The 23,755-nt window shown below is 55.5% G+C and overlaps 1 protein-coding gene across 1 annotated transcript in view; it reads left to right on the forward strand.

Annotated features, from left to right (window-relative positions):
- ADAMTS2 (ADAM metallopeptidase with thrombospondin type 1 motif 2) overlaps positions 1-22,466 on the forward strand; it is a 225,139-nt gene extending 202,673 nt beyond the window's left edge. The window contains exons 14-22 of the mRNA XM_077911167.1: positions 965-1,088; positions 1,919-1,999; positions 3,707-3,873; positions 5,771-5,930; positions 7,996-8,128; positions 8,868-9,075; positions 10,560-10,689; positions 11,775-11,864; positions 19,011-22,466. Of these exons, the coding sequence (XP_077767293.1) occupies positions 965-1,088; positions 1,919-1,999; positions 3,707-3,873; positions 5,771-5,930; positions 7,996-8,128; positions 8,868-9,075; positions 10,560-10,689; positions 11,775-11,864; positions 19,011-19,468 (1,551 nt within the window). The 3' untranslated portion in view covers positions 19,469-22,466. The remainder of the gene's footprint in view (positions 1-964; positions 1,089-1,918; positions 2,000-3,706; positions 3,874-5,770; positions 5,931-7,995; positions 8,129-8,867; positions 9,076-10,559; positions 10,690-11,774; positions 11,865-19,010) is intronic.
- The last annotated feature ends 1,289 nt before the right edge of the window (positions 22,467-23,755 follow it).

The raw sequence follows: 23,755 nt of genomic DNA on the forward strand, positions 1-23,755 counted from the left end.
GAACCACTCCTCTGTAGCCCCTGCATGGTCCCTGCCCTCAAAGGGCCTTGTAAGACAAAAGCCAGAAATCAAAGAGCAGAAGAAGAAGTGGATTTCTCCAAAGGTAGGTGATAGGATGACCTTGAAAGGACAATTGGATCTGAGCTTCTTGGCAGCCTCAGCAAAACGGGAACCCTGTGTTGCTGTGGTGCACTCTAGGACAGGTGGAGGGAGCAGACCAGCTCAGAGGACAGGCTGTCTTCCTTGGCTGAGCTAGAACAAAGTGGCCTCAGGCAGCATGCTCAGGGCCATCGTCCTGCAGGAGCTCCTTTCGTGGAGTTTCCCTGGCCCCAGGAATGCTGTGCTGCCAGAGCCATGGAGAGTAGAAGAACCTGAATTTGTTACTACTTTGCCAGGTGGCTTGGGGCAAGGGAGCATCCCTGGTCAGTGTGGAATAATTTTGACACTGGAGTGGGTGATATTTAGAGGATTTGTTGAAGGAATGGAGGCACAGGTGTTCTCAACAACTCTTGTCACCTCCTGCCCCGGCACCCCCGGACACAGACTAAAAAAACTGAGCTTTGGGTGGGAGCCCCAGACAGGCTGCACCACATGGCCGCCTAGGAGAAGGGTAGAGGCCAGGGCTGATTCACAGCCATCAGGACAGTGACATCTGTGTGGAGGCCAGCTTGCCAGGCCAAGCTAGTCTCGCAGGCGGCCCTGATCAGGCTGTGCAGAGCCCTGTGAGGTCACACTGTCCAGATGAGCAGATGAGGTGCAGTGAGCAGCAGTGGCTGCTCCGTGGGTGGGTGCAGAGTCTGTGTTGCTCCAAAGCCCTGTCCCTCCGTCTGCATTGGGAACCGCTAAGGATAGTGTGGACCTGAGCTGCAGAGGGAACAGGTGGCAGGGCCCTGGGGGCACGGATCAGGCCAGGGCCCAAGTGGGGACAGCTCTCAATTATGCACTGTACCCCTTCCCTCTGCAGAAGGTGGGCTGTGATGGAGTGATTGGCTCCAGCAAGCAGGAGGACAAATGTGGCGTGTGTGGAGGGGACAACACTCACTGCAAAGTGGTCAAAGGCACATTCACACGCTCCCCCAAGAAGCTTGGTGAGTGAGCCCCTCCCTCCGGCCCCTGGTGCCTGAATGTCTGCAGCACCTCTGGGAGGAGGGCGGGGACATGACTTGCTGGAGTATCATAAGTCAGGTATAGTTTGAGCCAGGCTCCAGGGTGGATGGGGAACAGGGAGAATGGAAACCAGGTTTCCGGGGTCAGGGCAGAGAATGCCGACATAGAGGGGGCCACGGGGCAGATCTTAGCAGTTTTTTTGAGGGCAAGGGCTGCATAGGTCACCCCTCTCTTGCCTTCCAGAGCTGCCCAGCAGGCCTCTGGGCTCTGGGTCCTTTGCTTCTTACCTCTCGGCTCCTGCTGCCGTCTGGTCCCCAGCCAACCTGGGCTCTGAAAGAACAGCTCTCTGGGTGGGCCTGCAGTGACTTTCACCTCTGTCTGAAATGAGGAGAAGCCACTTTGGTTGGTCTCTCAGAAGGCCGTGACCTTCACTCAGACCTGGTGCCAGGGTGCGAGGCTGACCCTTCCCACGGTTCAGGAGGCCAAGTGGTTTGCTAAGGGCCTCCCTCCCAGATATGGCATCTTAGCTTACAAGCTCTGGCATGGCTCCAGGGCCACCCTGAGGATTCCTGTCAAGTTTTCAGTGGAAGAGGCGGAGGGCACAGCTGGGATTTGAAAGGAGCAGAACGGCTTTGGCCATCTGGGACGCAGTACCTTTCCCATCGGCCCTTGTCCAGGTGGGCAGTTCAAAACCCATGAAATGTGGAGCCCTCTGGAACGGCCTTTGAGGGCGAGACCCCTCTGTGCATTGTCTGTGTTCCAGTGGCCTCTTCTGTCTCATTTGGCTTTGTCTCCCCACATCCCAACAAAGGTTACATCAAGATGTTTGAGATCCCAGCAGGAGCCAGACACCTGCTTATCCAGGAGGCAGACAGCACCAGCCACCACCTGGGTGAGTCTCTGAAGCTCAGCAGTTCCAGGGATGGCGGCAGAGCCCAGGAGTCAGAGGTCAGGCTGGGAGGCACAGGTGCAGCTGCACCTCCCCTGTCCCTGGCTCAGCCCACCTGGAGGGTCTTTCCTGGGTTCACATCCTGATGGAGAGGTCAGGGGCCGCTGGGGTCAGAGGGCTGCTCTGGGAGCAGTGTGGAGGGACATGCGTGTAAAGCTTGCCATACTCCCAGCCCACAGACTGGTGACTGCCTCCCCGTCCCCCATCTCAGGGCCAAGGAGGAAGGCCCCTCTAGCCACTGGAAGGCAGGCAGAGTCCTGGGCAGCAGCCTACTCAAGGAGAAGGCACCCGGGCTGGCCTGTGGTTGGTCACAGACTGTATTTGCATATTTCCAAATTAGTTTAGTTTTAAATTCAAGAGATTCTTCCTGGAATATAGATTTCTGGAATCTCTTGCAAATGTGGATGTTCTTAGTGAACATCCTCCCATGCGGTGGCCCCTGCCTGCCTGTGGGACTGTGCTCTCCGAGACTGCAGGACCCCTGGGAAGCCTTCACCCATCCTCGCCCCCACCTCCCGCAAGCACTTGGGCCCTCCCTCCTGGATAGTCATGGGCTGACGTCCAAAGTGATGTGGGGGTGGGGGGGGTCACTACGGAGATCCCAGACAAGGCTCTTCTCCCAGTTTGGGCCCCACCTTCCTCCTTGTGCCCTGGAGACTGGGCTGGGTCTGGGACTCCCAAAGTGCCACTGTCTGGCACCCCCACCAACACGCAGCTCTTCCCTATTTTAAGAGGAAACTTTATACTGCTACCCAAAATGCAAAGCCAGTACCACTTGCCTTAAATGGAAAGTAAATGTAAAAGTTGATTCCTAAAGGGAAAGACACTTGGATCTAAAGTTTCCTGTTGAAGGCTCCAGGTCCGAGGCCTGATCTCTGCATAAGAGGAGGCAGGGTTGGTGACCAGTTGAGGGTCTGGCGGCCCCTGCTGAGGCTTTCTCTGAGGGGCAGAGAATTACAGGAGGCCCGTGCAGGGAGCAATTTCCATATTCTGTGAGCCCCATCTGGGGCCCTCCTAAAATCGTCCAGCAGCACCCACAGTAGCTGCCTTCCACACTGTGGGAAGCAGGAGGCTTCCTGACCAGCTTCTTGATTCTTGGCTCCTAGATACCTGCTTATCCAGGGCTATTCCCTGTGGTCCATGAGAGCCCCTGGTCAAGCCAGGCCTCTGAGGATATGTGGGGAACTGATGGGGCTCCAGGTTGGGGTGAGGAGACCCTAATTTTTAACTGGACGTATGCTCACCCCATGGTGGGAAGCCTCACTCCAGCCCTGTGTCCCAGTGTCCAGCAGATGGCCTGCACCCAGGAGGCTGGGGTGCAGTGTGGGGATCATTGGCTCTAAGTGCCTGCTGATGACTCCAAGTAGACTGTAGGGAGATGGCCCAGGGTCTGTGGGGGCAGATCCAGGAAAGGGCCCTGGGCAGTATAGTTCCAGCTGAGCAGCAGAAGGTGAGACTGGCTCCTACAGTGATCTGTGCCGTCATTGGCATGGATGGGTCCCTAGCAGAGGGTGGCTGGGACAGACAGGGGGAATCTGTTCCTCACAACCCCCTCACCAGTCCAGACCTGTGGACCTGCCAGCCTCTCCCTAACATGCCAGGCTTCTGCCAGTGACCGTGGTAGGAGTGGCTGTCTTCTGCTGTTCTTAGCCGTAAAGAACCTGGAGACGGGCAAGTTCATTTTAAACGAAGAGAATGATGTGGATCCTAATTCCAAATCCTTCATTGCAATGGGTGTGGAGTGGGAGTACAGGGATGAGGATGGCCGAGAGACACTGCAGACCATGGGCCCACTTCATGGCACCATCACCGTTCTGGTAAGTGGAGGCAGGGACCAGGTCTGGTACCTCCTGGCTGCCCAGAAGGGCAAGCAGCCACTGGGGAAGAGATCCTCCAGCTTCTTGGGAACCCTGGGCCTCCCTACATCTGTCAGGCCATTCTCTGAACAGGCCTCTGGCCTGTTTTGGACGGAGGGTCTCCATCGGTGTCACACACGGAGTCTCTGGGCCCCGGGGGACCTCAATCAAACTCTCCCCTCTGAGGGTTTCAGTTTCCCCCCCAGGTGACATTTTCGGCCACCTTTCACCATGTCTGCTCACGGTCATCTCATCCAAATCCTGCACGCCCCAGGAGTGAGTGACAGGGTTCAGGAGGTTAGACTCCCAGACCCAGGTCATACTGGACTTTGTCCCTAAGTATGATTAACCCCCAGCTCTCCTGAGTCCAGGACCAAAAATGATGATGAGAATTCAGAAGGGGCCTCATTTTGTTTTCTTATTTTTATTAAGATCTTATTTTTAACTAATTTCTAAACCCAATGCGGGGCTTGAACTCCGAACCCTGAGATCAAGAGTCGCCAGCTCTACTGACTGAGCCAGCCAGGTGCCCCTGGGGCTGGGTTTTCTAATCGCTTTTTGAAAGTTAATTTCAGTTGCATAAGTAGTATGTTTTACTTGTGAAAAATAAATTTTCTTAAGATTTTTATTCATTTGAGAGAGACAGAGAGAGGATGAGCTGAGGGAGGAGAAAGAGCACCAGACTCTGCTGATCAGGGAGCCCAACGTGGGGCTCTATCAGGAGTCATGACCCGGCATGACGAAGGCAGACGCTCAACCATCTGGGCCACCCAGGTGCCCCTATCTGTGAAACATTTAAAACACTACAGAGGAGGCTCAGGGGCCTTTAGCTCCTCCGTGAAGGCGAGTGCCCCTGGTTAGGTTTCGGCACCTGAGCCCAGGGCGTGCCCCATGGGGCCGGCCTGTTTCATCGGGGACTTCTCGCCCCCAGGCCGATGCCATCGGCCTCAGGGCCTGCTGTTTCTGTCCCGGCCTGCAATTTACCTCCTTGCTGAAGTGAATTTGTAATCACTGGTCAGAACTGGTGGTGTTTCCACGGCCATTCACAGACACTGCAGAGCGGTGAGAGATTTGATTCATCCGATGGACATGTTCCCCCCCCAGGGTTGGAACAGGGGGACACTCTGCTTCTGTTCTAGTCCCGTGCCGTAAACGAGGGTCCTTCTCCCAGTACGTGAGGGGCCACACTTTTCACATTTTTATGCCGTTTGGGGGGATGGTTTGCTGTTTGGAATGACCCCAAGTGGTGTTCCTGAGCACAAGAGGTCGTATGTTGTGCTGGGCAGAGAAGTACACACACTAGATGAGCTTCATGCAGGCCAGAGTTAGAGCACGCGGGCCGGAGGGGTCAGTGTTAACGACTCAGCAGTAGGAACCAACGGGGCTCGAAACAGAAACACATGTAAAATAAGATTATGTATTGACGGTTGATGAAAGTATTCTGACTAGAGGCTCACAGGACCCTCGCCCCACATTCCCCGCGAGCCATGGTGCCGTACTGGTGAATCCAGATTTTTCAGGCCCTTTCTAGAACATAACTACGGCAAAGAAAGAGAGCGAGCAGTATGTGTGCCCCGGGGTATGTTTCCTTTTTTAAAAAAGATTTTATTTATTTATTCATGAGAGACACAGAGAGAGGCAGAGACAGAGGCAGAGGGAGAAGCAGGCTCCCCATGAGGAGCCCAATGCAGGACTTGATCCTGGACTTGATCCCAGGACCCCAGGATCACGACCTGAGCCAAAGGCAGACACTCAACCCCTGAGCCACCCAGGCACCTCCCGGGGTATATTTCTAAACCGACTGCTAAGGAAGGATGGATGGTGGGGCAGACACCTTCACAGCCGTCTCCGGGCACAGGTCATCCCACAGGGAGATGCCCGGATCTCGCTGACATACAAGTATATGATCCACGAGGACTCGCTCAACGTGGACGGCAACAATGTCCTGGAAGACGACTCTGTAGCCTATGAGTGGGCCCTGAAGAAGTGGACTCCCTGCTCCAAGCCCTGCGGTGGAGGTGAGGGGTCTTCTTACAATTGGGGCCCCAGAGGTGGTCGGGGCTGAGCTAGAGGGGTCTTCTGAGCAAAGGGATTCTTGAGCCCGTGGTGCCCTACTGACTGCCTGGCCTGTGGGATGTGCCAGGTGTGAGCAGACTGGCCCCACGGGCAGGAGGCCGAGGCAGCGACCCACCTGGTGGGGGACAGAGGGTGGGCAGGAAAGGGGTGCTCAGGGCAGCAGGCCAGAGGCTGCCAGAAGGGCAGGTGGGGCTTGCATGTACAGCATGGACCTGCGTCAGAGCAGGAGGGAGGGGCTGGCCTGGCAGGGGGCTGGTGTGAGGATGGCTTGGGTGCATTTCCACAGCCTCCTGAGACAGGCATGGGGAGGCTCGGGCCGTGCTGGAGACCAGTAAAGGGGCTCCGTCTGTGGAGGTCCCTCCCATGCTCATTTAGAAAGGCTTCCCCAACCCTCCTGGGGCCGGGCTTTGTGCAGAGGTATCCCACCTGCCCTGGACCTCACTGAGTCTACAGTTGGGTGGGACATACAGACGGACAGGTTCTGGTCCGCCCCACATGGTCACTACTCCTGGGGGGCTGGAGGAGATAAGAGGCAGGACAGACCTCCCTCAGATGCCATGGGGACCCCCACACCTAGGAGACAGAGAGGAGCTTGCCAAGGAGCTCCTCTCAGTGGAGGAGACCCATCCCATGACCTAGGCAGGTGGACAGCTTCTTCTGCAGCGCTCCTACCTGGGCAGATGGCACCCCCAGCCTTCCCTTGAGCCTCCTTGGCCCTCTGGATTTCAGCAGCATGTGTAACTGACTGTCCCTTCTGTGTATCTCTTGGACCTATCTGCTGTTCTGTCTTCCCAGTCCTGGCACCAGCCTAGCTCCCCAGCTGGGGAGGTTTTGTGTCCATTGTCACCTCCAGAGTGACCCCTTAAAGGTCCCTTCCTGGCATCTTTTCCTGGTGTCATAGTTTTAGCAGCTCCCTCTACTCCTGTGATAAAAACAAGAGTCTCCTCCTGGCCTCTGTGGCCTAGGCAGCTTGCTAACTTCTCCCACTGCACTGCTGCCCCCACCCCTTGCCCACCAGGCTCTGGCCACACTGGCATTAGGTGCTTTTCCAGACGTCCTCAGGGCCTTTGCACAGGCTGTCTCCTCCCTGGGAGCCACTCTACTGCTTTCCCACTAAACCAGCGTCCCTCCATTCTCTGCTTCCTAGGACATCTGTAGATTCCCAGATTAGACCAGGCTATCCAGCCACATTCTCTCATGTCTCGCTCACTGGCCTGGGGTTTGGATTTTTTTTTTTAAAGATTTTATTCATTCATGAGAAAGAGAGAGCCAGAGACACAGGCAGAGGCAGAAGCAGGCCCCATGCAGGGAGCCCAATGTGGGACTCGAACCCAGGACCCCAGGATCATGCCCTGAGCCAAAGGCAGATGCTCAACCACTGAGCCACCCAGGCATCCCAAGCCTGGGATTTTGAGACATTGGAGTCGTTCATATACTGGGCTCTATAATTCTCTCTCTAATTCTCATGGGGGCTGTCCCATGCATGGAAGGATATTGAGCAACATCCCTGGCCTCTATCTGCTACATGCAAGTAGCACCCCCTGCCCCAACCCAAGTCATGACAACTAAACATCCTACATATTGCCAGATGTCAAAATCACCCCCAACTAAGGACAGCCTGTGGTGGGAGGAGCCTTGCAGGCCATGTTTTTGTGCTAAGCCACCTCCTGGCTCATTCCAGGGCCTTGGGGCAGGTTAATTCAAGGTAGAGCACATGGCTGAGTGATGGAAGCCACTCTTCCCTGACCCAGGAAGCCAGCTGAGGGGCCAGGGAACAAGGTGGCCACTCTCCTTGGCCTCCCACCTTGTTGGGCCTGGAGTGCTGGGTGGGTGCTGGGCTGGACATCTCCAAGGCCTGGCCCTGGCACACTGCCCCCCCGCCCCGGCCATCCCTTTGGAAGGATGGGGAGCCAGGGGCTGAAGCTGCCCGTGGAGCCACCTCTCCAGGCCCTCTGCCCCCAGAGGGACCGCAGTGCCCCATGAGCCCCCTTGAGCTCTCATCTTCAGGCTCCCAGTTCACCAAGTATGGTTGCCGCCGGAGGCTGGACCACAAGATGGTGCATCGAAGCTTCTGCGACGCCCTCACCAAGCCCAAAGCCATCCGCCGGGCTTGCAACCCACAGGAGTGCTCCCAGCCTGTGTGAGTGCCTGGGGCTGCCCCAGCCCAGGGTCCCACAAGACGGGGGAAGGCAGACCCCTGGGGCTCCTGTCGAGGGAGTTGCAAGATCTAGGCCCAGAGCGGCTCCGGGCCTCATGGCCCCTGAGATGTTGGGTGGGTTCTTTGTCCCTCCCCACATTTCATGGAGTCTAAGATCCTGCAGGCTGTGTGGTGTACTGAAACAGCCACATGCATCTCAGAAATGATGGCACGTGGTAACACCCAGATGGGAACGCTGGGGCTCAGAGGGTACTGAGCCTGTTTCTGGCCCATGGTCAGTGTTTCCCAGGCCACTTGTAGTGACAGCCACAGCCTTGACCCCTCCAGCCCAGAAGGTTTGGCAGGGCTTCATTTCAGGCCCCAGGGCCCTGAGGTGTAAGTAAGCACATGGGGTCTGAGTGAGGATGGGCACCGAGGCAGTCCACACTGCTGCCTTGAAAGTTTTGTGACAGCAGTAGCAGCTGAGGGCCAGAGGCAGAGCCACAAGCCTGAGTGGGGACAGACATCCTGGGCTCTCCATGTCCCTCCCCCATCCCCCAGGGTCTCCAAGAAGTGGAACTGTCACCTGCAGACCTTGGACAGAGGCAAAGCCAGGCACTAGGATGTCTTCGTGACACTAGGGAAAGAGGCCCTGGAGAAGCAGGCTGCCTTCTCACTGTATGCCTGGGCCACAGCCAGGCTGGCTCTCCAGAGTGACTGACCTGTCGCTCTGCCCGCACAGGTGGGTCACAGGTGAATGGGAGCCTTGCAGTCAGAGCTGTGGGCGGACAGGCACGCAGGCTCGCTCTGTGCGCTGCGTGCAGCCACTGCACAACAATACCACCCGTTCCGTGCACACCAAGCACTGCAACGACGCCCGGCCCGAGGGCCGCCGGGCCTGCAATCGTGAGCTCTGCCCTGGTCGGTGGCGGGCTGGATCCTGGTCCCAGGTAAGTGGGCCCCCTGACTCCCTAGCCTCATGCCCTCAGCCTCTAAACCAAGCTGGTGTGGGACCAAGGTGGTCAGGGCATTCCACCTTGGTCTGGATGCAGTTCCTAGCCCAGGCCACGTCCTGTGGGTCAGGCCACAGTCAGTATTCCCTTGAGAAACCAAATGGAACATGTCTTTATTCTGCAGGGCAGAGGCTGCCGTTTGCTACAGAAGCCTGGAGTCCTAGGAAATCGAAGGCAGCCTGGGCTGTCATCCCTCAGGGCAGAGGGGTGATCTGGAAGGCCAGCTAGGCTGACAGGAGGGAATACAAGCAACGGAAGGCTTGTACTTGGCCTGGGAAGAATAGTGAGGGCTGGAGGAACAGTCCAGGGGGCAGGGCTGAGGTGACATGATCACTGACATCCAGCTCACAGGCCTGGGGGGTTGAGGTCCCCAAGGCCAGCCTCAGGCTCATTGATTCCCTGGAAGTCCTTGTACTCACAATTACAGTGTATTTCAATGAAAGCACAGAGTAGAATCAGCAAAGGGGGAAAGTGCATGGTAAAGCCCAGAGGAAGCCAGGCACAAGCTTCCCCTCCCGGTGGGGTCCCAGGGATACATTTGATTCAGCAACAGTGTGAGAGGACATACACGAAATACTGCCAACCCGAGAAGCCCATGTGAGCCGGGGGTCCAGGGTCTTCCGTGTGTGCTGGACACTAGTGACTGAAGCAGGTACTCACCGTCAATCACACTGTTGGTATAAGCTGCCTGGACAGGCTGGTGCAGGGTGACTCGAGGCCTCAGGTGTGCAGACACACTCTCCCCAACAGAACATTCCATGAGCTTGATCCCCAGGAGCTTCCCCCACACTGGTCCTGAAAGCAGGCCTTCCTTGGGACTATGTGGGGTTTGAGCAGCCCAGGTCTGCTGAGGTAATCCTTTTCTACGATATATAAGGTGAGGACTTGGATATTCTCCTGGCGGGGCTGTGCTGAGCCATGAGCCAAGCCAGGAGTGTGGGTGTGACAGCTCTGGGCCTGTCCCCATGCCGTGAGGCAGAGGGGGCACCAGGTTGAAGGGGCAAATGAGGGTGTTGGTAGCATAGAGCCTTGTGTCCAGGGGTCCTCTGCCAAGACCTCCTGGACTCAGTCAGAGCTTTCCCAGTGGCTCCCAGTGCACAGCAGGTTTTCCTGGGCCCTAGGTGGGCTTCCTTCGGCCAGAGAAGGGAGATGCCCACTGAGAACCTGGAAGTGTCAGGCCCTATACATTTGCTCTAAGTCATAGGAACTCAAAGAGATAGGCATGTGCATCTCCTCTTTAGAGCCTCAGGAGATCGAGGTGGCCACTTGAGGCTGGGCAAGGCAGGACAGGCCTCTAACACGTACTCTTCCCTCTGCCCCTCACCACCTTCCACGTATTATAGGGTCACATGTGTGGGGACCTCTTTCAGTCCCAGCTGACCACGGGAGGCGGGCCCTGACTGGTGACTCTCCACCTGCAGTGCTCGGTGACCTGTGGCAATGGCACCCAGGAGCGGCCAGTGCTCTGCCGAACGGCAGATGACAGCTTCGGGATCTGCCAGGAGGAGCGGCCTGAGACAGCCAGGATCTGCAGGCCGGGCCCCTGTCCCCGTAAGCCATCTGCTACCCCCACTCCCAGTGTACAGTGGGCTCAGGGCGAGGGGGGCTGGGTTGGGCAAAGGCAGCTCTCCCCACAACTGGCCAAACCCAGCATCTGTGAACTGGAAAGAGAAGCCAAGGGTTGGGACCTTTTCTAGTCAATAATAGAAGGAACTCAGCCATGACTGCCTTCCGGACTGCTCACCGTGGATCTGGGAGACAGAAGCAGGTTCATAGTGACCACATGGTGGGGCTCAGCCAGATGGGGTGCCCAGGCCCATGCAAGTAGGGGGTGCCTTGTGAATGGGGGTGCCCATGGAAGCAGGGAGTGCCTTGTGAATTGGGGGTGCCCATGCAAGCAAGGGGTGCCTGTATGTATTAGGGGTGCACATGGAAGCAGGAGGTGCCTGTATGATAGGGGTGCCCATGGAAGCAGAGGGTGACTGTATGTATAGGGGTTCCCACGGAGGCAGGGGGTGCCTGTATGTATAGGGGTGCCCACGGAGGCAGGGGGTGCCTGTATGTATAGGGGTGCCCACGGAGGCAGGGGGTGCCTGTATGTATAGGGGTGCCTATGTGAGCAGGGAGGGCCTTGTGCCCTCTGAAGAGTACAGCCAGAACACTGTCTGCATGCAGACACCTTGCCAAGGGTCAGACGTGCTTCACTCTGGGTCCCAGGAAATCCCACTCTAGGATTCTGGGATACTCTGCATTGTAGACCCCACCCTGAGTTCCATCTACTGTGGAGGTTGTTCAGGGAGGTCAGATGTGCCCACCCAGCCAGGCAGGGGGATAGATCCAAGATGCACTTGCTCCCCATGTTCCTGGGGAGCAGGGAGTGGGGAGTGCTGGGAATAGTGCAAAGATGAGGAGGCGTGGCAGGGCCTCGTACTGAGTAGTTAGTAGCCAGGACCCAGGAGGCATGGCAGTGGGGGAGGGCAGGAGGTGGCCCTGTACTGGGCTGCTGGGGCCTGTCTGTCCCGAGGGTCCTCGAATGCCACGCTGGGGAGTCAGAGCCCTCCTGTTGCCCTGGGATGCCGGAGGTGGTGGCCCCAGCGTGGGGCCTCAGCAGCCACAGCCCCACCTCTCCCCTCTAGGAAACATCTCTGATCCTTCCAAGAAGAGCTACGTGGTTCAGTGGCTGTCCCGACCGGACCCCGACTTGCCAGTCCAGAAGACCTCGTCAAGTAACCGGCCCGTTTATAACTCTGCCTCTGCCCTCCAGTGCATGCCCTGCGCTCTGTGGAGCTTGCCATGGGCTTCCCTCCTCTCTTTCTATGGAAAACTTCCCTGACTCTTCCTGAGCACTCTCTCGGTTGAATCTGATTTCTCCCGGGCCGCTGTGCTCGGCTGTCTCCTTTGGCGCCTACCGGCCGCTGGGCTGGGAGGGCCCACCTCGCGGAGGCATGGCCCCGGGGCACCAGCCTCTCATGGGGGGCCGGGACCTGGTTGGTGATGGTGTGTAAAGGGGCAAAGATCTGTCTTGGTGCTGGAGGGGTCAGAGGCCAGAGTGCAGATGTGACCACTTGTCGGGGCCACATCCCTCCAAGCTGGAGCTTCAGGTCAGAAGTCAAGGGGGAACCCGCCCATCCCCTTTCAAACGCTGCCCGGTAGTGAGGCGAGGCCAGAGGGGGTCTGGGGCATGCAGATTCCGGGGGGCGGGCATCAGGGGCTCCCCAACTGCCCCTGCTGTTGCTCCCGCTGCTGACTCTGTGCTGAGTGCGTCTTCCTGACTTGTGTGACTGTGGCCTGCTTCCTGTGGCCTTTGCATCCAAGTTCCACAGCCCTTGGCCCCCACTCCCACCCCCCCGTGCCGCGTCCCCTTGGGGGCTCGGGTCAGATGGAGGCAGCAGAGGATGTGTCCCTCCAGTGGGACATTGGGACACAGCGCCACCTCCACTCTCTTGTCCATTAGCTCCAATGGCCTTTTCTCATTGTGCGCACATGACCCCATCCATAGAGGTGAGAGAGTGAAAGAGAGAGAGAGAGAGAGAGAGAGAGAGAGACTGTCTGAATGGATGTGGCCACCTACCAGTGTGAACAACTACAGAATTACCTCAATTTTTATTGCTTTTTTGCTTAGATAAAACTGTAGAAAATGCCTTAAAGTTGAAAGGTAACAGAATCGGCTGCTAAAGTCCAGCTTCAGAGCGGGTGTGATCCAGGTGGGAGGCGGGGCAGCCCCGCCCAGGGTAGGTGGTGGGGGGAGGCCATCGGGCTCATCCAAGGCTTCTCGCAGCTGGCAGCCTGTGCAGCGGGGAGCCCCGGGCATGCTGGCTCCAGCCCACTCTGCTCTGCAGACAGGATACCCCCTCTGAGGCCCCGCAGCCCGTGGGCACTGACTGTTTGCTGAGCCGCCTCCCGGGCGCTCCCCCCACCCCCACCAACGGCGCTGCCTTACACAGAGGGCAGCACGCTGGGCCTGTGTGCCCCGGGTCCCCTGTTGCAGCCCCACTCCACCGTGCCACCTGCTAACAGCACCTTGCTGCGCGCCACCTCCTCCCTGGCTCTGACTACTGTTATGTAAATACTTGATGTGTCACCCGTACTAATTCTCACGACTGTTAACTTCCAACTTTGATTAGGCCACGCAAGTGACTCTGCCTCTGGGAAGGTGCGGTACGGTCCTGGGCATCGTGCTCTCTGTCTGTATGCACTTTGGTTTATCAGGGATATTTTATTAGCGTTTTGTACGCATCTGATGACGTAATACATAGGTTCCCATTGTTGTCGCTTTTCCAGTGTTTTTATGAGACAACTTTAGTGTGTGCCAAAGTGACTGTGGAAATGACCTTTTCTCCTCACTAACAATGGAAAGACTTCCTGTCATGCATCCCACAAATAAAGTCAATAAAAGTTCCGTGAAACTGGGTGCTCGGGTTTGGCATGCTGCTGGCTCCTTCTCTTCACCTGCGCGGCTGGCGGCGCTGCCCAGCTGCCGGTCCCTTCTGTCTCCTTAGTGCCTGGGTTTCTGCTGCAAATGTGACTACTGCCCACCACCTCCCCCCACCCCGCTGCCCAGTGTAGATATGTAGGCCCCTCCCCCACCGGGGGACATTCCCCTTCCCCAGGCATTTTTCAAAATCTGTTTGTTTGCAGCAGCCCATGAAGACACTTCATCCTGATTTTGACTGGAATTGTGCTAAACAAGCCTCTTGTGGGACCATCTGGGTTCTCTCCTCACACGTGGAGATTTTACCATCAGGAACGGGACCCAGAGTGGGCTTCTCCCCCTCTCTGGGATGAGTGGAGTGGGAATGTGGGGTCAGTAGCACAGACAGTGCTGGTCCTGGTCCCTGTGCCCTGTGCCACCATCGGGCCACTGCCCTGGCTGCTGGCACTGCTCTCAGCCTTAGGTGACCTATCCAGGGAGGGGAGGTACCTGTCTGGTCCAGGTTGGGGAGGGGATTCTGGTCAGGAGAAGGTCAAGCGGCAGTGGCTCTGGGGACCTGGTGTGTGCATTCATGTGAGCATGTGCTCAGCAGTGCCTGCCCATGTCTCCTGAGGCCTCACCTCAGAAGCCACAGGGGGCCTGGTGTGTTTGCTCACCTGGCTGACAGCAAGTCAGGACCAGAGAGGGAGTCAGGGCCCAACAGGGCCCTTCTTGCTGCTGAGCTTTTCTCCTCCCATTCCTATAAAGGGGATCCCATGCCAAGGAGGAGGGAGACCATGAGAAAGGATGAAATGGGGCCACCTGGCATCATGGAGATGGGCTTCGGGGCACAGGGCCAGGCCCCAGGTGCCAGCCTACAAGGGGGGGTCATGGTAGCATGGCTGAGCTCACGCTGTCCCGAGCTCTGGTCCCGGAGAGGAATCCCGGCTCAAGGGATACAGGAGACCCAAACAACAACCCCTGACAGGGCTGCATCCACGCAGTGTCGCTGCCCAGATGGACCAGAAGGAATCCCCGCTGAGGGGGCTCCCAGGCCAGAGCTGCAGGCAGGCTCTCAACACCTGGGGCCAGCTGAGCACTGGGCACCAGGGCATGGGCTGACAGGGGTCCTGTGCTTCTTTATGCTGTGGCATGACCTTTGGAGGGTCAAATGCTTCAGGAGGCTCGATTGAGGGAAAAAAGAACCCAGTTTCCTCCATCCCAGTGTTTCCTGAAGCGTGGGACACAGGGAGGTTTCAGGTGGTGCATAAACATGATCTGAGCTCCTAGGAGCAGCCCTCCCTAGTCCCTTTACCCCTCATGGCACCCCGAGAGGAAGCCTCCCTGGGCAAGGAGCCAGGTCTCCCCCACGCTCGCTTGCTTGCTTGCTTCTCTGCAGCTCAGAGCCGTGCAGGCAGGAGTGTCTCCCTGGCATTCGAGGGATGAAACTTCAACTTAAAACCTGTCTGTGTTCTGTTAGGGTCACCTTTATTGCCTGCTGTTACTTTCCCGTGAATGCTGGTAGTGTAAAGTATTTTTCTGAAATAAATTTTAAGTTTAAAAAAAGGAGTTCATTTAAAGGAAGAAACTAGTGGGCAAAGTTAGAACACGGGTGATATTTGGCTGGAGCCAAGATTGTGGGAACGGCCCGCGAATGGCTTCAATTTGTGAGAATGGGTTTGCTCTCAGTGATTTGTTTGCTGGAAGGCAGATCTCACTAGTTCATTGCTACTGGAAGTGGCTAAAGGTCAAGTATTATGAAACTGAATTTTTCTCTTGGTGTAGGGATCCTCTACCAGTCGGCGCCTCTGGACACATCAGGGGCCCTTGGTGGTACAACTCCCTTCATCTCGGAAGGCTCTACTCAGCAATGAAACTTAAACATACCCAATTGTTGGTGTTTTGAAGAGTGGTTGGGAATGATGACTTTGAAATTTGTCTAGGCTGGTGTTAGCATACCCAAGCTCTTGGCCTGTGGCTTTCTTAATTATTCGTTCATTCATTCTCGTTTTTAAAAACCTAAAGCGATGTAGCCACTGATCAAAGGACGCAGGGCCTGGCTCACCGGCTGTCACCTGCCTGTAGCAGGGAGATGGACTCTTATTCCTGACTTGCCCATGTGTTCAGGGACATCTGTCCAGTGCTTTCTGTGTCAGGCTCTGATCATGGCACTGGGACAGCACCAAGCACCTGACCACGGGTCTGCAAACTTTCCTTAAAGGGCCAGGTAGTAACAGTCAAACCTTCTTTACAAAACCAGGTGGAGGCACAGACTTGGCCCACATGGCACAGCAGGCTGACCCCAGGGAGAGGTTTCGCAGAGATCTTGTTATTTGCATGAAGGAGAAGGCACAGGAGACAGGAGGGGCACTGGTCTGTAGCAGGGGTGACCCCACTCCCAGCAAGGCTCCATCCTTGTCCTGTCGAGGCCCGTGCCTCCACCCCATCCCACCCCAGTGGTCAAAGCCTGCAGGGAGACGCCGCTTCTTGTGTCATCACAAGTGCCCTTGGGTCTCTGGAGGGGTGTGATCAGTGGTTTTCACACAGTCACCTGGAGGCTGCCAGAAAGGGGAGGAGGGCCAGGGAGTGCGGAAGGGAGCAGGTGGGGCTCTGAGCGCTCCACGCTTCAGACAGGACCACTCCAGGGTCTTCTGTATCATATACTGGGCACCTCGAAGATTTTTTCTGAGACAACATTCTACAAGTTTTTAGACCCTGAAAGCCCTGCCTCAGGATCTTTCTGTTTGATTTCCAGAATCGGCCTTTAGCACACGGCCACACACATTTTCCCCTCCACATCTTGAGCCTATTTCTCGGTCTCTAGGCTAGGAAGGCCAGAGCTTTTCCTGCATAGCTGAGCTGATTTATCACTTCACACTGTACCTCATGCATTCAGGCATGTTTCCTTATTTGGGCCACTTAGAAGCTCAGAGCCAAAGCTAGGTCCACCTCTGGTGGTACGTGCCTCTGCGTGTCCTCACTTGTCATGTTCCTATTTTAAACTCCATAATTTCCCTGTTTTGAACTTCCTCAGTTATTCACATGTGTCTTTTTCATATTTATATATTTATGCATTCTCCAATTCACTGTTCTCGTCTCTGGGGATAGAAGGGTGCCCCAATAGAGCTTAAGACTCTGCCCTTTGGAACTTGCTAGAAAATAGTCAGGCAATAGACACCTTATCTAATAATTAAAGTGTGAACTTGCCAACTGGGATAGAGTGCTGGGAATAGGAGGACCTCCCAAGGGTAGGTGGGCAATGCTTGCCCGAAGATGTGTTTCAGCTGAGCCTCAAGGAGGAGAGCAACTGAAGGAAGAGAGAGGGAGTGGGTATAGTATGTGCAAAGGCCCCGTGGCCAGAGGGAACACAGTATAAAGTAGGGGGTCCAAGGCCTGAGTGAAGATGGAGATGTGAAGGGGCCAGATCCTCACCCTGCAAACAATAAGGGGCAATGCAGGGCTTCAGTCAGGACATCTTCGATTGAAAAACAGCATTCTGACTAAAGCAGGGTAGTGGACAAGAAGGAGAAGGAATTGAGGAAGCAGAAAGGAGGCTCTTATCACGGTGCAGAGCTTAACCCCATGGAGATGGGAGAGAGAGGGGATCATGGACATACCAGGGAGCATCTAGGACTTGAGGTGAATGGACAGAAGGGCGGGGTGGTGCCTGCGGTTTGGCTTGCGCTCTGCAGAGGCCATTCTGTGAGACAGGTGGCACCAGCAGAGGCCCTGGGCTTGCATGGGATGTGTGGAGTCTCAGGCACGCTGGGGACCACCGGGCACAGTGGCCTGAGCAGGCCATTGTATCCTAGAGTCTGAGGCTCTGGAAGTTTGGGGTCAGTGTCCAACCACGCAGGTCATCAGCCTGGAAGGGGAGGTGACAGCCTGGAGCAGCGGGCAGGCAGCAGGTGCCGTCAGAACCTCCTGAAGGAGAGGGCACCTGCTCTCATCTGCTCCTGCGGGAAGTTTCTGTGGAGACAGCACCTTGTGTTGCGCAGAGTGACCGCATCTCACATGGTTTCAACCCCTGGCTGCCCTTCCCTCCCCTTCCCTTCCCACCTGAATCCTTCCTTCCTCTCAGTAGGAGATGGGGTCACGGGCAGGGAAAGGAGCACGCGGCAGCAGTTGTGCAGGGAAGGTTGGAGATGCTCGCTGGGGAGGGCAGAGAGTGGCTGAGCACAGACGCCGTAGGGAAGCTGGTGAGGGGGATTTATGAGGGACCCCACATCCCTGTTCTGCTGTCACATGACCCATTGGGTGAATTCCTATAACTCATCTCAGTTTTTGTGTTGTGTTGTCGAATGAGGTGGTGGGGGCCAGGGAAGGGGGGAAGACATGGGAGGAAGACAGCGAGGAGAGTCAGAGCAAGAGCAGGAGGGGGCTGTGCGGGTGGGACTGCCATGACCCTGAGCCACTGCCCCATCCTGCCTACACGTGGGGTTCTCTCCATGAACACGGCACAGCGCTCCCTTACGGTTCCCTATAACGTTTTTCTCTTGTCCAGCTTACTGTATGGTAAGAAAGCAGGAGGTAATAGGCATACCGTACAGGATCTGCGTTAGCCGGTGGTGTAGGCGATCGGTCAGGCTTCCCGGCAGCCTAGGCTATTAGAAGTTAAGTTCGGGGGCGTCAGCAGCCCTATGTGGATTTTCAGCTGCATGGGGGGTTGGCGCCCCTCAACGCAGGGAGGGCCGGGGTCCACTTTGCTACAGCCGCGGCCAGAGCTGGAGCCGGGCCGAGGAAGAGAGCTGTGCGCGCAGGGCCGCCGGGTCTCCGGGGAGCCATGCAGGCTAGCCCGCCGGGGGAAGGATGGGGAGGCCTGTGTGCAGGCCCCAGAGCACGGAGCCGTTTGGGGGCTGGCCAGGAGCGCAGCGTGGAGGGTTGGGCGCAGGTGCAGCCATGGCAGGACACGAGGCTGTCGGGTAAGTGGAGGCAGGTGGAAGCGAGACGCGTCCAGGTGAGGATGGGAATGCACCGTGGAGGAACGTGGTGAGCCCACGACCACGGCTTCGGGATTCGTTCTTTCAGGTTGTAGACACTGGTTCCTTCAGGTTCGGTTTGGTTATAGTTGCTGCTTATAGATTATTGTAGGGCCAAACTGCTACAGAATTTCACTGGGGTTACCACTTGGGTGTCAAACAGGGATCTGACGGAGTCCCGTGCTTTAAGACGAGCTGGAATCACTCCCTAAGAACAGACACGCCTCGATTTCGTCTCAGACTTTGAGAGATACAGAAAATCCTGGGGGCCTGCCTGGAGGCAGGGAACACTGCACACTGCTTGTGAGGCAGCTCTGTGCCCCGGGTCCTGCTGACATCAGAACCACACGGACTTTCTGTGTGAGCTCGCTTGCTGCTGTGCCGTCTCTAGGCTCTTCCACACGCCTCCTCCTGCTTCCTCTGGGGGCACCAGGTCCCCCTTACCCTGTCCTTTGGTTATTTGTCCCACTTTTCTTTTTCAGAGGGCCGCTGCCAAGGTGACAAGTCAATGTTCTGTAGGATGGAAGTCTTGTCTCGCTATTGCTCCATCCCAGGCTACCACAGGCTGTGCTGCAAGTCTTGTAACCTGCACGACAACCTCACCGATGCAGACGACGGAGTGGAGCTGCCCCCCGGGAAGCTCAACGACATTGAAGAGCTCGTGCCCACCCTCCCAGTGCCCACTCTAGTCATGGAGGTGCAACCTGTGCCAGGCACGCCCCCACGGGTGCCCCTCAATGCCTCCCGCACCAACAGCACCGAGGATCACCCGGATACCAACGCCGTCGACGTGCCCTACAAAATCAGCGGCCTAGACGAGGATGTCCAGCCACCCAACCTGATCCCTCGACGACCGAGCCCGTATGAAAAGACCAGAAACCAGAGGATCCAAGAGCTCATTGATGAGATGAGGAAGAAAGAGATGCTCGGGAAGTTCTAATAAAATGGAAAGATAGCATCAATAGCATTTCCCCCCCTTGCTTATAGATATATTCCATGGGATGGCAAATCATGGAGATGAAGGAAAAATTTCTGATTCCAAAAGGTTTTGAGAAAACAGGAGAATGACATAAACATCTATGCATATGGTTGTGAGCATGTGGCAGCAGGTTAGCACATCTGTTTGTTGGCCAGCTCTGGAATGTTCCATGTCCCTTGCTGGGACCAGGTGTTGGGGTAGAGAGCAATAGAGAGGTTCTATGAGTGCCGTGAATGAGGGAGGGCAGGAGGCTAACCCAGAGAGAGGAGACACATGCCCTGAGCTCCTGAGCAGTGATTGGCCATCTTCCTTTCCTTGGTGGTGATAGTCCTTCTGGAGCTGCGGGCCGTTTCCTACCAATCCCTAGACCAAGGCCCAAGCCCCATGCGGACTCCTAAGAGAAACCGTGATTTATTTACCAATCAGCCCATCACTAAGATGAGCACAATGAAGCGCAGGTGGTGAACATGAATGCCAGTGACTCCAAGGGCCAGGCAGGTGGTGAGGATGTGTCGTCCCCCACTAGAGCTGCTTGCTGGCTCCAGCTGCTGCTGCCTCTGGGAGAGCTGGCCCCCACTGCCAGATAGTGTGCTTTCAGTAGAAGTCTAGCTCTGTGTGCAAAAATCCTCAATCCTCAAACTTCAACTCAAAATATGTCAGGGTGTCTGGAAGGTCTGTTGAGTTCTAGAGCCACCAGGCTGCAGCCTGTGGTTTCCAGTCCTGGCCAGATGCAGTCTCTTGGGAGTAGGACTTCAGGAAAGCCACCTGGCCCATTTGATGCTCATGCCCCATGTTGACTCAGCCCAGACTGAAGCTGTCCACTCCTTCCTGGGAAGGTACTGAGACTTGATAGATCTAAATGGTGGGCCACATTTCCTACATGAGGAGAAGACAGCAGGGTGCACTCCTGGGCTCCCTCAGGCCTCTCTCACGTCTCCGTTAACCCTGGCCCATGTGCCGCCTTGGCCCCAGGGCTCCCCAGGGAGGCTCTCCCTCCCCAAGTGCACTGGAAGGATGATGGGGGCATGGACTTTGCTGCAAAGTCCAGTGAGTGGTCAAGGCCCGTGACTCTCCCAGAGCGGTGCAAGGGGGTGCTGCCACCAGGGTGACTGGGCTCTGGGTTCTGAGATGGGGCTCTGCAGGCTCAGGTTGCCTCCTAAAGACCAGCTTTGCTTGTGGGTGTGGCCTTGTCCTGTCCAGCCCTGTGGAGCCCCCTTCCATGCCTTGGAAGTGCCAGCAGGGAACTGGAAGATCTGGCCTCCAATGGGAAGCCCAGGTGGGAAGTGGGGAGACTCTGCTTTATCTTTGGCTGTTCTAAACTTTTACAACTTCTGTTTTCAGCAGAATGGTGCTTTGTGAGCAAGATGTGAATGAGAGAGAAATGGAGTGGGGGTGGATGGGAGGATGGTGCCTAATTTTCACCTCTCCCTACGTTGATATTTTGTGAACATGTAGCTTCAACTTGTCCAAATTACAAAACCCAGGGACACTGTAGCTGCTTAGCTGGGCCTAGCCTCACACGTAATTCTTAAGCTTTCCATGCCTAGGAAAGTTCTAGAGTCTTTGTATTCTCAGCAGTCCAGATGCTAGAGAACTCTTTCCTGTGTGATTCCCCATCATATGGATGGGAACACTGAGGTTCGGGTGATAGCATGATGGCTACTTTATACGGAGTCTGAGGTGCTAAGTATGTTTGTCTGCTCCGTGCATGCATGTGGGTGTGTGTCTGTGTGTGATCTAAGGGACAAAGTGAGGGTGTAGAAACCAGTGAGAATGCTATCTGGGATGATGGGATGATGCTGAACCTCCCCACTGGGTGATAACCAGCTGCCCCTCACCTCTGCCTGGCCCAGCGGCCTCCCTCCCCTCTACCACCATGTCCCACACATACTCACACCTGTCCTGGTGTCTCAGAGGGCCTTGCTGGTTCCTAAGAAGCAAACTGGAGAAAACATTTTTGGCTCTCTCTCATAGTATCACTTCTTTAACAGATGTGGTATACAGCACTTTTGTAGTCCTGTCTCTCTGCAATCAGGAAATGGATGCCTTGGCTTTCCCTCATTGGTTGAACCCATGGCAGCTGGTGCTATTCACAGGCTGAAGGACTAGGGCAGTTCTTGCTTGGGTCTGTCCTGGGATGCAGAGGAAGCTCAGGGTGACTGACCAGAGAGTATTACTCAGTTTACGCAGCCTGGGGACCTCAGGATGGGAACGCTCCATTCCCAGATCCAAGCAGAGCAGGGCTGCATGTCTTGGGGCTGGAAGGCTTCAGGGAGAGGCCCCAGGTGGGACATACCCAGGGTTACCTGTCTTCTTCTGGAAGGAGAGAGATGGACACCATCCCATAGGTGATACTCACTGCCTGGGGCCATGTACCCACAGAGTTCTCTAGAACCAGACGATCTGCCAAGGTTTCTCTAAGGAATACAGGGTTTATTAGACTCTGAGAGACTTCTAATCCCCACTGAGCTCGGGACAGTGGGACAGCCAGCCTAGCAACAGTCCTGAGTCTGGGGGCCAATAAAGCCTGAAAGCCAGGGAGGTTTTCTAGCTGAGGTCCTGGAACACTGTGTTGAGATCAGAAGTCCTCTCCGTCTGCAGCTCCAGGAAGCTTCATTAGTGGGGAGACTCCTGCTGGGGCTTGGGAACATGGCTCTGATCTCCTTTTGGAAACCCATGGAATTTCCCGTGTAAGCCTTTTGTTTGTATTTCAAGGTTGTTTGTTTGTTGGGTGTCTATAAATGGTGCTCAGTAGCACTCTTTCCCAGATGAACATGAAGACTCTACCCCCCAAATGCCAGGCAGCCACCACAGGAATCATGACATGGTGCTGAACTCAAGTCACAGCATTTTATCTTACTGATCACAGCCATCGACACATTTGTTTTCTGTATAGAAAAATTTGGCTTCTTGATTTTATAACTTATTAAAGTCAAAATGTCTGTGTTTTTGCACATCATGCCTGTGTTTGTGTGTTACCTTGACCACGCTACCCGTCCCCGCTCATTCTCAGACCAGACTGGGCCAGGTGGAAGGATGTGCTGCCTTCACAAGGCCAAGAAGCCGGTTTAGGCGGCACCAGGGGGCGCTGTGACACGGCTGCTCTGGTTGGGACCTTGTGAAAGGCCAGGGGCACCCAGAAGGGTGGGTCTCCCCCAGTTCCCCAGGGAGTTGGTTGTCCAGGAGACACCACTTGTTCCACAGCTTCCAAGTAAACTTTTAGTCCCAGGAGACGAAGAATCCCCTGACTGCAACTCCTCCCTGATTATGACCCCTTCACTCCTATAATTAAGGTTCCCAGAAAAAAATAACTAGATGCTGAGTTAAATCGGAATTTCAGAGAAACAACAAATAACATTTTAGTATAAAATCAGGACACACTTCAGGTGCCTGGGTGACTCAATCAGTTGAGCACCCAACTCTTGATTTCGGCTCAGGTCATGATCTTAAGGTCATGGGATCAAGCCCCACATGGGGCTCCATGCTGGGCATGGAGTCTGCTTAAAGTTTTCGTTCTCACTCCATCTCCCTCTGCCTCTTCCACCACTCACTCACTACTCACTCTGTCTCTCTTAAAAAGAAGAATTGGGACACCCTTAAACTAAAATTATTTGTTGTTACTCTGAAGTTCAAATTTAAGTGAAGGTCCTCTGTGTTTATTTGCCAAATGTGGTAACCCCTACCCCCACCCCCACCCCATAATCAGTATTCCACTTTTAAAGCCTGTTCTCTCTGGCCTCTTTGACCAATATTTGCAGGTGTGGGGAGTGGGGTGTGGAGGAAGGGAGGCTGAAGGAAGAGGAGACTTCTCCTAATCCCCAGAGCCACAGAGGAGGTAGACTGACAATGTGTGCACAGTACTGGGGAGAGAGCACTTACAAGTGCTCTTACGAGTTTGTGCTGAGGTTGGAGGTGGCTTTGGAATACAAAGGATTTTTCTTTTTTTTTTTTTTTAATAAATTTTTATTTATTATTTATGATAGTCACAGAGAGAGAGAGAGGCAGAGACATAGGCAGAGGGAGAAGCAGGCTCCATGCACCGGGAGCCCGACGTGGGATTCGATCCCGGGTCTCCAGGATCATGCCCTGGGCCAAAGGCAGGCGCCAAACCGCTGCGCCACCCACAATCCCCAAAGGATTTTTCATTGTTCTTCCTTGTAACTTGTTTTTTGATTCCATTGTTATGGTGTAGTTAGTAATTTATAACGAGAGGAACTTGGGATGAGTGCGAGTGTGTGCATTAGGAGT

Source organism: Canis aureus, chromosome 10, assembly GCF_053574225.1.
Source record: "Canis aureus isolate CA01 chromosome 10, VMU_Caureus_v.1.0, whole genome shotgun sequence".
Classification (NCBI taxonomy): Eukaryota; Metazoa; Chordata; class Mammalia; order Carnivora; family Canidae; genus Canis; species Canis aureus.